This window comes from Denticeps clupeoides, chromosome 5, assembly GCF_900700375.1.
Source record: "Denticeps clupeoides chromosome 5, fDenClu1.1, whole genome shotgun sequence".
Taxonomy (NCBI): domain Eukaryota; kingdom Metazoa; phylum Chordata; class Actinopteri; order Clupeiformes; family Denticipitidae; genus Denticeps; species Denticeps clupeoides.
Genome location: NC_041711.1, coordinates 33,517,728 through 33,531,325, shown reverse-complemented (window position 1 = coordinate 33,531,325; position 13,598 = coordinate 33,517,728). Strand labels below are relative to the sequence as shown.

The 13,598-nt window shown below is 46.7% G+C and overlaps 3 protein-coding genes across 6 annotated transcripts; 2 read left to right on the top strand and 1 right to left on the bottom strand.

Annotated features, from left to right (window-relative positions):
• The first annotated feature begins 2,197 nt into the window (after positions 1 to 2,197).
• On the top strand, positions 2,198 to 5,101 carry wnt4b (wingless-type MMTV integration site family, member 4b). 2 transcript variants are annotated; one of them, XM_028980416.1, is made up of 9 exons: positions 2,198 to 2,426; positions 2,681 to 2,869; positions 3,130 to 3,283; positions 3,412 to 3,496; positions 3,580 to 3,711; positions 3,828 to 3,970; positions 4,055 to 4,195; positions 4,273 to 4,435; positions 4,512 to 5,101. In XM_028980416.1, exons 2-9 carry the CDS (start codon positions 2,781 to 2,783, stop codon positions 4,679 to 4,681), a joined length of 1,077 nt encoding a protein of 358 aa, XP_028836249.1. In that variant the 5' UTR covers positions 2,198 to 2,426; positions 2,681 to 2,780; the 3' UTR covers positions 4,682 to 5,101. The 2 variants fall into 2 exon arrangements, with proteins under 2 accessions (XP_028836249.1, XP_028836250.1); XM_028980417.1 differs by having other exon boundaries at positions 2,661 to 2,869.
• Positions 5,102 to 5,457: 356 nt separating this feature from the next.
• cdc42l (cell division cycle 42, like) lies at positions 5,458 to 9,772 on the bottom strand. 2 transcript variants are annotated; one of them, XM_028981784.1, is made up of 6 exons: positions 9,324 to 9,772; positions 8,120 to 8,224; positions 7,553 to 7,625; positions 7,056 to 7,165; positions 6,764 to 6,961; positions 5,458 to 6,608 (listed from the first exon to the last, which is right to left on the bottom strand). In XM_028981784.1, exons 2-6 carry the CDS (start codon positions 8,222 to 8,224, stop codon positions 6,519 to 6,521), a joined length of 576 nt encoding a protein of 191 aa, XP_028837617.1. In that variant the 5' UTR covers positions 9,324 to 9,772; the 3' UTR covers positions 5,458 to 6,518. The 2 variants fall into 2 exon arrangements, with proteins under 2 accessions (XP_028837617.1, XP_028837618.1); XM_028981785.1 differs by lacking the exon at positions 9,324 to 9,772 and adding an exon at positions 9,276 to 9,300.
• mlf2 (myeloid leukemia factor 2) lies at positions 9,676 to 13,493 on the top strand. Of its 2 annotated transcripts, none has more exons than XM_028981783.1 (9): positions 9,676 to 10,129; positions 10,356 to 10,473; positions 10,592 to 10,700; positions 10,941 to 10,982; positions 11,521 to 11,574; positions 11,651 to 11,779; positions 11,899 to 12,058; positions 12,273 to 12,484; positions 12,919 to 13,493. In XM_028981783.1, the coding sequence occupies exons 2-8, from the start codon at positions 10,430 to 10,432 to the stop codon at positions 12,479 to 12,481; spliced, it is 747 nt and encodes a 248-aa protein (XP_028837616.1). In that variant the 5' UTR covers positions 9,676 to 10,129; positions 10,356 to 10,429; the 3' UTR covers positions 12,482 to 12,484; positions 12,919 to 13,493. The 2 variants fall into 2 exon arrangements, with proteins under 2 accessions (XP_028837616.1, XP_028837614.1); XM_028981781.1 differs by having other exon boundaries at positions 9,677 to 10,032.
• The last annotated feature ends 105 nt before the right edge of the window (positions 13,494 to 13,598 follow it).

Genomic DNA, 13,598 nt, shown 5'->3' with positions numbered 1-13,598 from the left:
CCATTGTTTTTCTTGTGAAATTACCAATAAATTTGATGTGTCACATGACCCTCTTCCTATTGGAAAAACAAAAGTTGGATCCAAGATGACCGACTTCAAAATGGCCACTATGGTCACCACCCATCTTGAAAAGTTCCCCCCCTCACATATACTAATGTGCCACAAACAGGACGTTAATATCACCAACCATTCCCATTTTATTAAGGTGTCTCCATATAAATGGCCCACCCTGTACAACTGCACCACGGAGCAGCCGCGTAATGCCACATAATGCATTCATCATGTTTATATCCAATTATATCCAAGCGCATTCACATTCTAAACTAATTCCAAGAGACAGAATCTAATTGATTTGATTTGTTATTTGACTGTATAGTGATGTTTTGCACTGGAGTAAGGAACAGTAGAGAAAAAAAAGGCATTGGATGGATACGGTTTAAATAAGTTGAAAGTCGAACTTTTCAGGGTGCTCATCATGTGTGTTCCTGATGCCCTGATTGTGTGCTCCTGTATAATCCTGAATAATCATGATCTGAGAACAGGATGTTATTTATGAGAGAGGGGTGATGTGTATGTTGAGCTGAACAGAGGCGCCGGACGTGACAGCGGTGAAGACTCCATCTCCATGGAGTTGCTGGGGATACCTCACCGAAGACATCACAGACAAGGACAGTTGAAGACAAAGAAAGAATACGACGAGGAGCATAAACTGAGAGGACGGCTGTGAATCAGGAGAAGTGTGGATTATTTATAGGTTGGCGGGGAGGTGCAGGCGCAGCTGGGAATGGCCAGAGTTATGAAGGAAGTAGAGGACAACGTGAGCGATTGGTTGGACTTGTAGATGATTTTTAAGACGAATGACTTGTGTGATTAAATGGGATGGGCTCAAACACCACTTCGAGCAAACACGCACATGGACGCTGGGACATTCACACGGGATGAAGATGCCATGTGAGGAATGATGCAATAAATAATGCAGAGAGTCCCCTTGACTGCAATCTAAGGCGGCTCCGAGCAGATATGGACCGACAAGGACACCTCAGCTAAATCATAAAGGAATATAATCATGTTAATAGGAACATTCCAGCGAATTTCACATTTCACCTGTCCTACAGACTGTCCTGGACGAAGCCATGACATCGGCGGCATATTAATGCCACTGAGCTGAAGGGCCCTTCGGCGAGGCCAGCGGTCCCAAATTTGCTCCCCTCGCTTTACCTCGGCCTGCCCCTCCCCGAGAGTGATTTATTTTCCTCAGTTCCAATATTTGTCGGCACTGTGTTTTCACCCCCTTGTCTAAATGTCACCCCGTCTTCTAAGACAATTTGGAGAGGGTGAGAATGAGGGGAAAAGGGGGGAGAAGGACCGAGAATGGCTGGAAAAGGGAGGGGGGAACTCGTAAAAAGAGCAACAAAGTTTGGGAAAATTAAACATTAGGTAAGGCCCATGGTGAGTGCTCACGTACGAGGACGCGGTGGGGGGACGTCCCTCACCTGTTGCACTGTCCATGTCGCCACGTCACACGACCAAATAAAAAAATCCCGACTTTTCCCGCAGACCCTTTTGACGTATTCTGAAGTTAACAGGCAACATTTTCTGATACTAGGAAACAGATCGCCGGGCACTTCGCTCTCGCTCTGTCCTCCTACTGGGACACACGTGCACAGGGGTCACATATTACATGTCCCCTGCTAACAAACACAATAGGAGCCTAGTGGGGTAACACACTCGCCTCTAAACCTGAAGACCCAGGTTCAAACCCCACTTACTACCATCGTGTCCCTGAGCAGGACACTTAAGCCTGAGTGTCTCCAGGGGGGGACTGTCCCTGTAACTACTGACTGTAAGTCGCTCTGGATAAGGGCGTGCGGTAAATGCTGTAAATGAGCCGTGCCGTTTCTCAGTGTCTGTTAATGTCCTGTAGAGCAACCATCGCCCCCTCCCTCGCCGACCCCCATCCCTCCCTCCGTCCCTCCGTCCCTCCCTCCCTCCAGCGCTCGCGCCTTTATAACCCCGTCCCCATCACTGCCATCTCACTCATTTTCTGCACGCTGAACCGGATTGCACTTATTTATTAACTGCAGTTTCAAAAGAGCAGAAGAAAGAGCCGGGTTCTCGCCTGCATCTGACATTTGCGCTTTTTCAAAGTCATGTTGCAGGACATGGCATTTTTTCGGACCTGAAAATCCTGTGATTTCTTTTTTTTTTTTTTTGGCCAGATGAAACTCTAAAATGTTTTTCTGTTGCTTTGTTGTCCCCAAGTCGCATTTGAGTGAGGTTTCGAGTTTGGCAAAAACGGAACTCCTCCTGAAGGTGAACTGACATCACGGGGATCCACAGCTGACCCCGCGGGGCCCACCGAGTTCCGTGCCGAGGAGCTTCACAGCCGGGAGCTCTTCATCTGGACTGTTCTGGACCAGGAACTGGTGAGAGACTTTTTTTATGAGGGCGTGTGGGTTACGAACGTGAAATATGCTTGGCACTTCTCTTCCTGCATTTACATCAATTATTTGGTGTATATTCTTTAGAATTGTTAGTATGTGAAAATGCACATTGGTTCGTCCTGAATCCACGCGTAATGCATTGAAAACGAATGAAATAAGCTCTTATGCTCGTGAGAAATAGGAAACGTTATTATTATCATTTTTTTAATTGATCAGAGACACTCTGATGTCTGCAGATATGAGGGGTTCACCCCCAAGCCCTCAACACGGACGATAAGACAGACAGAGAGCAAGATAAAGACTACCGCGGTGGAAGACAGACTGACCGACAGTCTGATGCCAACTGCCTCCACTGTGAACCTCACAGGACGACTCCTCCTGCTGTTGCTATGGGCAACTCACCACACCATGGCAACCAACTGGCTGTAAGTTGGCGTGTCTCAAAGAGTTTGTTTGTTATGCTATAACTTTTAAAAGATGGTGACATCTTTCTTTCCGTCAAATGGCCTTTCTGCCTGTTCTTTTTCTGGTGCCCTTTCCCTTTCTTTGACATTCTCAACCCCTCTGTCCCTTTTTCCTTCTGTCTTCTTTCCCACCATCCACTCTCGAACCCTAACTCATGTGTCTTCTATTCGTTCATTCTTCTCACCCCGTGTGTGTTTTTCTTCCACTCTTCTTCTCTCAGTTCTCTGGCAAGGTTGGCACGCTCTCGTCCCGTGTCAGGCATTGCCCCATGTGGGCGCTTGCGGGGTCTGTCAGCGGGGCAGGTGGGGGTGTGTCGTGCCCGTGGGGAAGTCATGGAATCTGTCCGCAAGGCAGCTGAGATGGTGATCGAAGAGGTGACCCCCTCCGAACCCTGTCCCCATCCATCAAATCCTAACATCGTCCAGAATGGGACTTATTTCCGCGTGTATGTTGCGTAATGCCCTCTTTACTCTCCCTCATCCCCGCATCGCCGCATCGCCAGTGTCAACACCAGTTCCGGAACCGGCGATGGAACTGCTCCACGACGCCGCGCGGGATCAACATCTTCGGCCGAGTGATGAATCAAGGTCAGCGCGGGCCCGCGGCGGGGACGGTGCCCAGCGGGGACAGCCGTGTGGTAATAAGCGCGTCTGCTGACTCTTGTGAACAGGCACGCGCGAGGCCGCCTTCGTGCACGCGCTGTCCTCGGCCGCCATCGCCCTGGCCGTGACGAGGGCCTGCAGCCGCGGCGAGCTGGAGAGGTGTGGCTGTGACAGGAAGGTCAGAGGGGTCAGCCCCGAGGGTGGGTTCAAAGTGATGTCAACAAACCTAATATTGTCCCCAGTGAGAACACAACGTTAGAGCTGTGTGTGTGTGTGTGTGTGTGTGTGTGTGTGTGTGTGTGTGTTTTTCTGCCAGGATTCCAGTGGTCTGGTTGTTCGGACAATTTGTCCTACGGGGTGGCGTTCTCTCAGACTTTTGTGGACGAGACGGAACGTGCCAAGGGCCTGTCGTCAGGGCGACCGCTAATGAACATACACAACAACGAGGCGGGGCGCAAGGTTGGTGGCAGCAGGGTGACGGTGACAGTGCGGTGAAGTAACCCGGCGTGTGACCCGATTGTCCCTCGTTTGCGTCCCCTGCAGGCCATTCTCCATAACATGCAGGTGGAGTGCAAGTGTCATGGAGTCTCGGGCTCCTGCGAGCTCAGGACGTGTTGGAAGGTGATGCCGCCATTCCGCCGCGTGGGTGCCGTGTTGAAGGAGCGCTTCGATGGCGCCACCGAGGTAATTCACCGCAGTCCCATGTCCCTGTCCCTCCCACCATCGTATTTCGATCTGAGCGCACGATGCCTCTCTGCCAGGTGAAACTGTCCCGCGTGGGCTCCAGAATGGTGCTGCTGCCCCGGGACCCCCAAGTAAAACCTCCAGCTGCTCGGGACCTCATCTACTTGGCGGGGTCACCCGACTTCTGCCAGCTGGACCCCGACAACGGCATCCCCGGAACGGCAGGCAGGCGCTGCAACGGTACGTAGGCGCGTCGGTGCAGCGGCATCACCGACAACGTGGCACGAGTTCTTCCCTTGTCCTTGTCCCGCTGCAGGCACGTCCCGACTGGCCCCAGACGGGTGTGAGCTGGTGTGCTGTGGTCCCGGCTTCCGGGCCGGCCGGGCCGAAGTAGTTCAGAGATGCTCCTGCAAGTTCTCCTGGTGCTGCTCAGTCCGCTGCCAACAGTGCAAGAACACCGTGCTCATCCACACCTGCAAAGTGTAGCTTGCGGCACCGTCCACGGTGCTGAACGGGGGTGTCCAGCCCTGGTCCTGGTGTTTACCTTCATTCCACCTCAGTACTCGTCACCACTCGGTCCTTGAGTTGAACGAGGTGTGGTGGAACATGGAAAGATCTAAGCAGGATTAGGGTTGGCGACCCCTGGTCCAGAACAATGGCAGAATATTGGTGGGAAAAATAGAACCCATATGCCTAAATAGAAATGCTTCATTAGAATTCCCGTCTGCACCTCATTACATTCCGGTTCGATATTTTTAGAGCGCTGCCAACACTAGTCATGACTAGTCAGTCAACATGGACATTCTTCTCAGTAATATGAGTAAATGTTGGTAGGAAAGTGTAGAAGTTAGAGGGAAGTACTACAACATACCAGGAAAAACCATCTCACCTAACTGTTAACTTACACCGAACACAGCCTGAGATTAACCGCGAGTAACCAAGGGGTGGATTTCATCTCTTGTATCTAGCTAGGAAAATTAAACGTAGTATTGCTCTTTAGGACTTCCTTCTCGTTATTTATTTGTGTCTGAAGCCACTGGGATTCTTTGTCTGGCCTCGTACACAGGCCCGGCACGTTCGGTAAATGGGCCCGAGCCGCACCCACAGCCAGACCCCCTTCCTCGGAGCTGCATTTTGCCCGCATTGTTAGGATCGTCAGGGAATGTGTTTTGTGGCACAGACTTGATGAAATAAACTTTTGAGTGAGTCTTCACATGCATTTCTGTTGCGCCATTCCAAAAACACGGACAAATGCAAATGTGTTTCTTTTCAATTTAACCACTTTTATTACAAATATAATGTGATTACAGCCACTTCAAAAATTTAATGAAATTCACCTCTTAATTGCCATCATTATGATCAATATTCAAAACACAGTTTAAACTGTTATTAATAAAAAAATAATCAAATTGATCTAAAAACAAAAAAATTTAACATTAAAAAAAAAAAAAAACCTCTACAGTCTCCCACCAAAAAGCCATAAAAACAGTGGGCCTGCAGAATGCAGACGTATAAAAGGGAAAACAGCACGTGTGTGCGATCCCAGATGATCTTAACTATGATCCCATACTCAACCAAGAGCCTTTATACGATTCAGGCCTGAAATACTTCCGAACCTGCATCCTACATCCCATGAGGCAGCGATATATATGAATGTATGTATGTATGTATGTATGTACGTATGTCCGGGCAACGTTGTGTGTTAAGGGCCAATTCACAGAAACGATGGCACACTACTTTCCTTAGTTCAGGGCCACAGGAGTCAAGTCTCCTCAATTAAAAAAAGCAACTACAAGTGATCACACCCTCCTGTCCAAACCACTGAAAAACCGAGGTAACCATTACTGCATAACAGCTACATCCGAAAACTAGTTATTGATGTTGGAAAGCAGAAATGTATATTATTCCGACTAACCAACCCTTGAAAAGGCTTGCTCAGAAACCTGTCCACTTTACACTTTCAAAAAGAATTACGCTCAATTTTTCCCCCATCACAGCCAAAACAAGCATTTTAATGATAATAATATTTCTTGCACCTTTACAAGCAAACCTTGGCTGTGTTTGTTGCAGCTTTAAGGTCATGAGATGAATTCCCCGTTTTAGCACTTTGAAGAACCAGGTCTGTGAGTGGTTCCCTCACCGTTTTCCTCTTTCAATTTCATCCTTGTTCTCTCGTTATATATATGCGCCACACGAAGGCACGGTACAGTAAAATGTATTCCAGACACAAACCCCTCTTTTTAACCAGACAGTTCTTCCCGCTTTCAACAACCCACCCAGCTTTTGGCCTCTACGTTCCTCTTCTTCTGGCGCGCCTCTTCATTTATAGCAAAACACAGCGTTTCTTGGGTTTGGTCTCTGGAGGTTCAAGTGCAGCCAGGATGGCCTCATCAAAAACGTTCTTCAGTCCTCTCTGAAATGAAGAAGAAACCGATTAAGAAACTTCTAGCAACATATAATTGGCTATAGTGAGACCAGCCGGGCCAAGCAGTCACGTGACCATTCACACAGTGACGTAGTTGCACACCCGCGTCCCTGTTTGCTGTTGTGACGGTGTTCTGAGGTCACCTGTGTAAGAGCGGAGCACTCGACATATTTGACAGCACGGAGCTCGCGCGCCAGCTTGTCCCCGCTCTCAGGCGAGAGGGGACGCTGCTTGTTCTTGGCAAGCTTCTCGACGGTGTTGGAGTCGTCCCGCAGGTCCACCTGCGTGCCCACCAGCAGGAAGGGGGTGCGAGGACAGTGGTGGGAGATCTCTGGCACCCACTGAGGAAGGGACACCGCAACGGCGTGGTTATCAGCTTGCAAAGGGCAAAGAGGTTATTTAGCTGAAAGTAGTAAAGAGAACCCAAACGTTAACCTTTTCTTTGACGTTCTCAAAAGAGGAGGGTGAGACGACAGAGAAACAGACGAGGAAGACGTCTGTTTGGGGGTAGCTGAGAGGCCGCAGTCTGTCATAGTCTTCCTGGCCTGGGAAAGAGAAAGGACACGTCCCACTCATTGTAACCTTGTTAGTAGACAGGAATGTCCTTTTCAGTCATATCAATAGCAGCTCACTTTATGGAAAGATGACAGTGTATTCAGCAACAAAAGAGAGAGATACTCATTATATAGCAATGTTTTACCTTTTTTTTTTTTTACATTTATTTTAAACTAAAATTGTATATATATTAGTCTTTTTTTTTTTCTACAAACACCAGAGCAAACGGCGTGTTTTCTTCTGCACCAGCAGGTACAGCTTTCCACCAGCAACTATTTTGAGGGCTTGCTGAACTGACTTGAGATGTATAATTTAAATTTAAACTGAAGAGGGTAAAAATGACATAAATGAGCTAAAATGACAGGAGGCTACGTTACCTGCTGTGTCAAACAGTCCCAGTGTGTACGGCTCCCCGCCGATCATAACAGTTACCGCATAATTATCAAAAACCTACAGTAATAAACAAGAGACAGGAAAAAAACGTGGCTAAAAGAACAGCACAATGCAAACAAACAGTGATCCTTAATTTCTTATAATACAGAAGATTTGATCACTAATCTGTTGCATGACCCAATACACTGCTAAAGGAAATGGCATTTCTTTATATTTTTGCTATTCAATTCATTAATTTTTAATTCTTTTTAAAAAAAAGCCCTGTGTCCACGTGTTTCTTTACTTTACTTAGATGCTTTTATCCAAAGTGACTTACAAGAGGAAGACACCAGCGAAGCATTAGTGGTGTTAATCAAGACGTTTTAAATAATTTTATTTCTTATTATGAAAGTACAGTAAACCCTTGCATGTCCTGCTATGTTGAAGCTGCCCTTGCTTTATAATAGCAGATGAAGAAAGCTTACAATCCTCCAGGCTACGTTTTAAAGAAGCCCTCTCGCAAATAAAACACCTTAAAATATCTTCCGCCCAATCGAAAAACCCATCTTTACCGTGGGGACGTATTCAGACGGAAACTTGTTTGTTGTGTAGGAAATCAGGAGACATGTCTTCCCCACAGCACCGTCTCCTACCACCACACACTTTATGGTTTGCATCTACAGCGAAGAGGAGAAAAGATTTTCTGCTGAAGACGTGGGGGGTGGAAGGAGAACACAGATGATGCAGCAAACAGGAAAAGGGCATCCGGCAGCCAAAGTTCAGAGAAATAAAACATTATTATACGATTATTCAGAGACCCGCGTAGTATGTGTGACACGCTAAAAACACACCGGTCACTACAAATGGCAAAGTTTTGAATGGAATCGGCATGGAAAACGCGACATTTGTGCCAGTAATCGGTTTCCTGGGTGTGCGTGTTGGCAACTACAGGCAGAAAAACGAACAGGAAAATGTGAAATAAAAGTAAAAGCACAAAAACAACACATGACACGAGTAATTGCTCTGCCTGGCGGAGATTTCATTTAAAAAACGCAGAAAAGCGTCACCGAGTGAAAAGACGCACTTCCGCATTCTCACCCCCGAGGCGGAAGCAGCCAGCGCCGCTGCCCAGAGGCCGCGGCCCTCCGCTCGGATACGAGGCGTCATTACCGCCGAGGACGGTTCCTCCCGAGCACAAAGCCCTTTTCCAAACGCACGGTCCCGTAAAATCACGCAAACCACGTGGACCACAACAATGACAATAATAAGTTTTTAAAAAGTTCCAATCGCACGAGGTCCGACTACCGATCCCAAGAAGAAGAAGAAGAAAAAGAGGGGCTTTACGAACACTTCAGCACCAGGTCTGATCTTGACTGCACAGGAACGACGATTTGAAAACATTTGTAATAACAATGGCGGCCAGAAAGACCCATTTTTCCGGCCAAGTTTCTATGGCTGGAGTCGGTCCGCAGCCCCACCGATCACCAGTGGCACCAACCAACTCCGCCGTACTTGGACCCCCATATTTATGTCGGCAGAAGTCGGGAAATAAAAGCCGAAAGTCGACGCGTAAAAAAAAAAAATAAAAACTCGACGCGAAATAAACCAGATATATCTCCGTCGGTGACTGGCGAAACAAAACGGGCAGCGGGCAAGTTGACAAAAACGCGCAAACACTCAATGAGCAGAAAACACAAAACGCGTTTTGGAGGCGAACCCACTGCCGACCAGGCTAAAAGTCGTCTTTTTTTGGCGCTTTGGCGTGTAGCTCCTCACCGTGTGTCGCTGGCTAATAGGCGTTGGTTACGTCCGGGTTCGCGAGTGCGGCTTTTGACGTAACTTCGAGCCCGAACGTCGCGTTCTTCTTCGCGGGCGGGACCCAGACGGCAGCGCGCACCGCCCGTGTCGTCGACAGCGCCCCTGGCGGACCACATCGGAACGTCGCCACGTTTTCCTTAAAAAATAAATAGAAAAAGGATTATTTTACGGTCCCTTGCGAGAATATAACAGCGTGTAAAACGGTTATATTAGTTGTGCAACCCGTCAAGCATATTCGCCCCGGAATGTGTAAATAACGGGCCTTTTTCCCGCCCGAGAATCCTTTCTCGAATGGAAGCGCACATGCGCTACATCCGGTTATCGGAAGGTTAAAAACAAGCCCGTCGTAACGCTCGCCTGTGCGCATATTGACACGCCGCTCTCGGCTCGGTTTTTTTGGGGGGGCCCCGTCGACGCCGCCTGCGAGGACATTCCCGTTAAAAGCGGGGGTACGAAGGCGCGTCGTTCTGATCGTGTTTTTGTTGGGTTTTTTTTTTTTTTTGTTGTTGTCGGTTTGTTTCTACGTTCATCCATTCGCCGCGGCGAGACGATTTTTCTGCTTCCTCCCCTGACGTCTCCGGGCTTCCTTTGTCATCCCGACTTCCGTTTTCATGTGAAGTCAGTAGAAAACGGCGTTTTCTGCCGCCTATGAGAGCGAAGCCACTAGGTCAGTCGTGTCGGGGTTCTCCTCCACTTCTCCCGGGCTGTGCGGGCTGCTTTGTTCGGGCGGAATTCGATTAGCGCGCTTGTCCTGCAGACGCGGGGTAATTAGCCGGACGCGCACCGTGTTTTCTTCCGTCCGATCGTTCGGCTTGTGCACTTGGCGCGTTGGCACGTTTTCGTCTTTATTCTTTAATTTTTTTCTGTCTATCTTTCTTCTTCTTTTTTTTTTTAAATTGTTGCCGTTTTGCCACAATAGGGGTCAGGTTGTGTAACGTTTGATGCAGCCCGCGGCCTCTGATTGGTTGACTAATTATTTTTCTCCTAAAGAATTCTAAAGAATTCCCTTCATCAGCGAAGGAATCGAACAGAACTGACCAGTCTTGCTTCGATCTTCGACCACGATGTTTCGTTATTTGAGTGACATTGATGAAAATCCTTATATGATGTGAGTGCAAAAAAAAAAAAAAAAAAGTGTGTTTTGTGTGCGTTTAGTTACGTGCTGATTTCCTTTGCATCTCTTTCTCGGTTGCTAAATGATTCGGGTGTTCTCTCTTCGCCCACAGGGATCCGTTTACAGCACATAGACAACAAATGAGAAGTCTGTTCGGCTCGTTCGGCATCGACCCCTTTCCACTCAGTCCCCAGATTCAGCCTCCACGGACACACCTCCAGGTATGTGCCTTTCACCGAAGACAAATCGCAGCCAAGTGCGCCCCGGAAATCAATGGCATTTCCATATGAAATCACTGTGTTGTGTTTAGTCTTCCTGCGCGCATTTCCATAGTAACCCTGGCCGAGATCAGCGGTCGTCATTAAGATTGTTGTAGAGCATCCCTGTTAACTGCCCGGGTGGAGATCGATGATAATATGTGGTTTCTAAATTGTGTTTTTTTTTTTTTTTGTCTCTTTCAGCCTCAAGCAGGTGCGCTCACCCCCTTTGGAATGATGGGAATGGTAAGAATTTTATTTATTGCATTTTTCTTTTAACTCTGTCATCTGGTTTAATGTTAATAGAAACAGGGGTGATTATCTGAGAAATGAAGCTTAAATGCTCAAATTTCTGTAATGATTGCACTTTTTCTCATTCTAATATTTAAGATAATGTGGAACATCGTTTCAATTACCTCTTGCAATGTAAAATTAGTACTAATTTTAATGAGATTCAGTTATAGATTGAAATTATTCTCATAACCCAGAAATAAAATAATGTTTTTATATATATATATAAATTTTTTATATATATATATTTATAGAGTTCCCAGAATTGTATTGTGGAAGTTGGTTTTAACAAGTGAGACTACATTTCTGCATCCCGTGCATCACATGGCAAGTTTTCAAACTGCTTGTATGGCTTTTGTCATAACTTTATATTGAACTACACGGTAGTAATGCAGACTTGTTCATAGTTCTGACCACTAGTTACGGGGATAATGTAACTTGTGTTGTCGAAATGTACCGTCCATCATGTCGAGATTTTTTCACCCTATTGCAGGGTGGAGGCTTCATGGACATGTTTGGAATGATGGACAGAATGATGGAGAATATGGTGTGTATAAAGAAACTATGAGTATAATTATAAATTTCTCCTGACTTTTTGAAACCTTTACTTCCCCGTCTACCAGGAAAGAATGTCAGGGACCCCCAGCTGTCAGACCTTTTCTTCTTCCACAGTCATTTCCTATTCTTCCTCTGATTCTGGGGCACCAAAGGTCTACCAGCAGACAAGTGAAGTCAGAACAGCTCCAGGAGGGGTACGGATTTAAACACTTCTTCAGAATACAATATGCAGAGATGACCGATCCCAGACCCCCGTTTTTCGGGTGGCGGTCCAGTTTCCTTTTGTAATGTGTTTGTCTTTTGTGCAACGTAGATCAGAGAGACGCGCCAGTCCATGCGAGACAGTGAAAGTGGTGTGGAGCGCCTGTCCATTGGCCATCACATTGGGGAAAGAGCTCACGTGATGGAACGCTCCCGGAACCGTCGGACAGGCGACCGGGAGGAAAGACAGGACTACATCAACCTGGAAGAATGTAAGTGAGACAAAGACCCAGTAGGTTGAGTTGGGTTTTATTAGGACCAATGCCAGCTGAGTCATAAAGATATTCTGAAGTCTGATTAGAATAAATGTATTTAAATAATTTTAACTGGAAAGAAATGTCATGTGACACCACCCCTTCCTCTCTTTTCTCTTGTTTAATGTGCATTTGGCTGATGTCGTATTGTATTAATCCCCCTTTTTCTAAGGCGAGGCAGCCGCTTTCGATGAGGAGTGGAGGAGAGAGACGGGACGTTATCGCCCTCCAAATGCTCGTGGAGTTGACTATGGACGCGACCGACGAGGAGTGGGCCAGCAACTGGCTCTCCCTGCCCCTCCCGACTCTTCCCCAACCGCCTCACGTCACGAGTCCCCCCGCCCCGCCTCTCACCACACCCGCCCGCGCTACGACTGGTGAGAGGTACGACGTAGAAAAATGCCCCTGAACGTTCGAAACAACTGAACTTTATTTCTTGAATTTATTTGTTTATTTAACAAAATAAAAAAAAAAAAAGACTTACTGTAAAAGGGGTTCTGTGTTACATTTGCACTTACAGCTCGTAGCAGATGCTTTTGTCCAGGGCAGTGTACAGTACTTTGTGGTCAATATCTCATATTCATACACTCAATCTTAACTGATTTAAAAAAAGATGAGGAAAATAGTTACCCTGATGTCTTACTCTGCGGTATTCAAATTATTAGGGGCTCAACGCACCCTGCTTTAGAGCGGTTTTGTCACACGGTCGCAGTATTATTGGCTGGAGGATGGAGGTTCAAGGTGAAAGTCTCTCCAGACTGATTCCATGGCAACAATGCAAAGTTTTGTCCGGCGTAACACTGATGCTTTTTGTACAGGATCCCACGGAAAGCAGAGGGGTTTGTTGATCACCTGATGCTGTGAAGAGGAACGTGGAGAGAAGAAAGAGGAAGATATAGTTGACTGTTGAATATGTTTGGCATAACTGGACTGTCTTTATTTAATTCTAAACACATCATGCATACAAACCAAGGGGGTTTTCCACAAACCAAATCCTCGTTTTAGACGAGTCGACATTATCCAATAGCAGAAGAGGTGAGGCACGCTCTGGTTGGGTAGTTTCATGTTGTCTTAAATTATACAGGTATTGGCTTTGTTGAACACCCCCGACTCACAAAACATGCATTTAGGGTTTGACACTGTGGAGATTTACTTACATTACACACACACACACACACACACACAGACACACGTGCACACACTTTGTATATAAAATCCTTTTCATACCTCACAGTCATGCTATATAAATATTCAGTGATACACTACACAACACAAATGCTGTACAGTCCATATATGTTATGTAGGCACTAGCGTGTCTGTGGGTTGAGTTGTACACTGTTGACTAATTAAACTGATGTATTAAATCCATTAAACCTTGTTAGATAATTCGGAAGCACGTGGTATTTTATTATTTAAACCTCAATCCCGCCTTTGTTTCAGTGGTATGTTAGCGAGGTCTTCAATTGCGCTCAAACACACACACACACACACACACACA

Coding starts and splice junctions, on each gene's coding strand:
- cdc42l (XM_028981784.1), bottom strand. CDS start 8,224: ATGCAAACCATAAAGTGTGTGGTGGTAGGAGACGGTGCTGTGGGGAAG. Junction 7,166..7,552: donor GGGACTGTTTGACACAGCAG/GTAACGTAGCCT, acceptor TCTCTTTCCCAG/GCCAGGAAGACTATGACAGA. Junction 6,609..6,763: donor AGTGCTCCGCTCTTACACAG/GTGACCTCAGAA, acceptor TCTTCATTTCAG/AGAGGACTGAAGAACGTTTT.
- wnt4b (XM_028980416.1), top strand. CDS start 2,781: ATGCCAACTGCCTCCACTGTGAACCTCACAGGACGACTCCTCCTGCTG. Junction 3,284..3,411: donor CTGAGATGGTGATCGAAGAG/GTGACCCCCTCC, acceptor CCGCATCGCCAG/TGTCAACACCAGTTCCGGAA. Junction 3,971..4,054: donor ACAACGAGGCGGGGCGCAAG/GTTGGTGGCAGC, acceptor CGTCCCCTGCAG/GCCATTCTCCATAACATGCA.
- mlf2 (XM_028981783.1), top strand. CDS start 10,430: ATGTTTCGTTATTTGAGTGACATTGATGAAAATCCTTATATGAT. Junction 10,701..10,940: donor CTCCACGGACACACCTCCAG/GTATGTGCCTTT, acceptor TGTCTCTTTCAG/CCTCAAGCAGGTGCGCTCAC. Junction 12,059..12,272: donor CTACATCAACCTGGAAGAAT/GTAAGTGAGACA, acceptor CCTTTTTCTAAG/GCGAGGCAGCCGCTTTCGAT.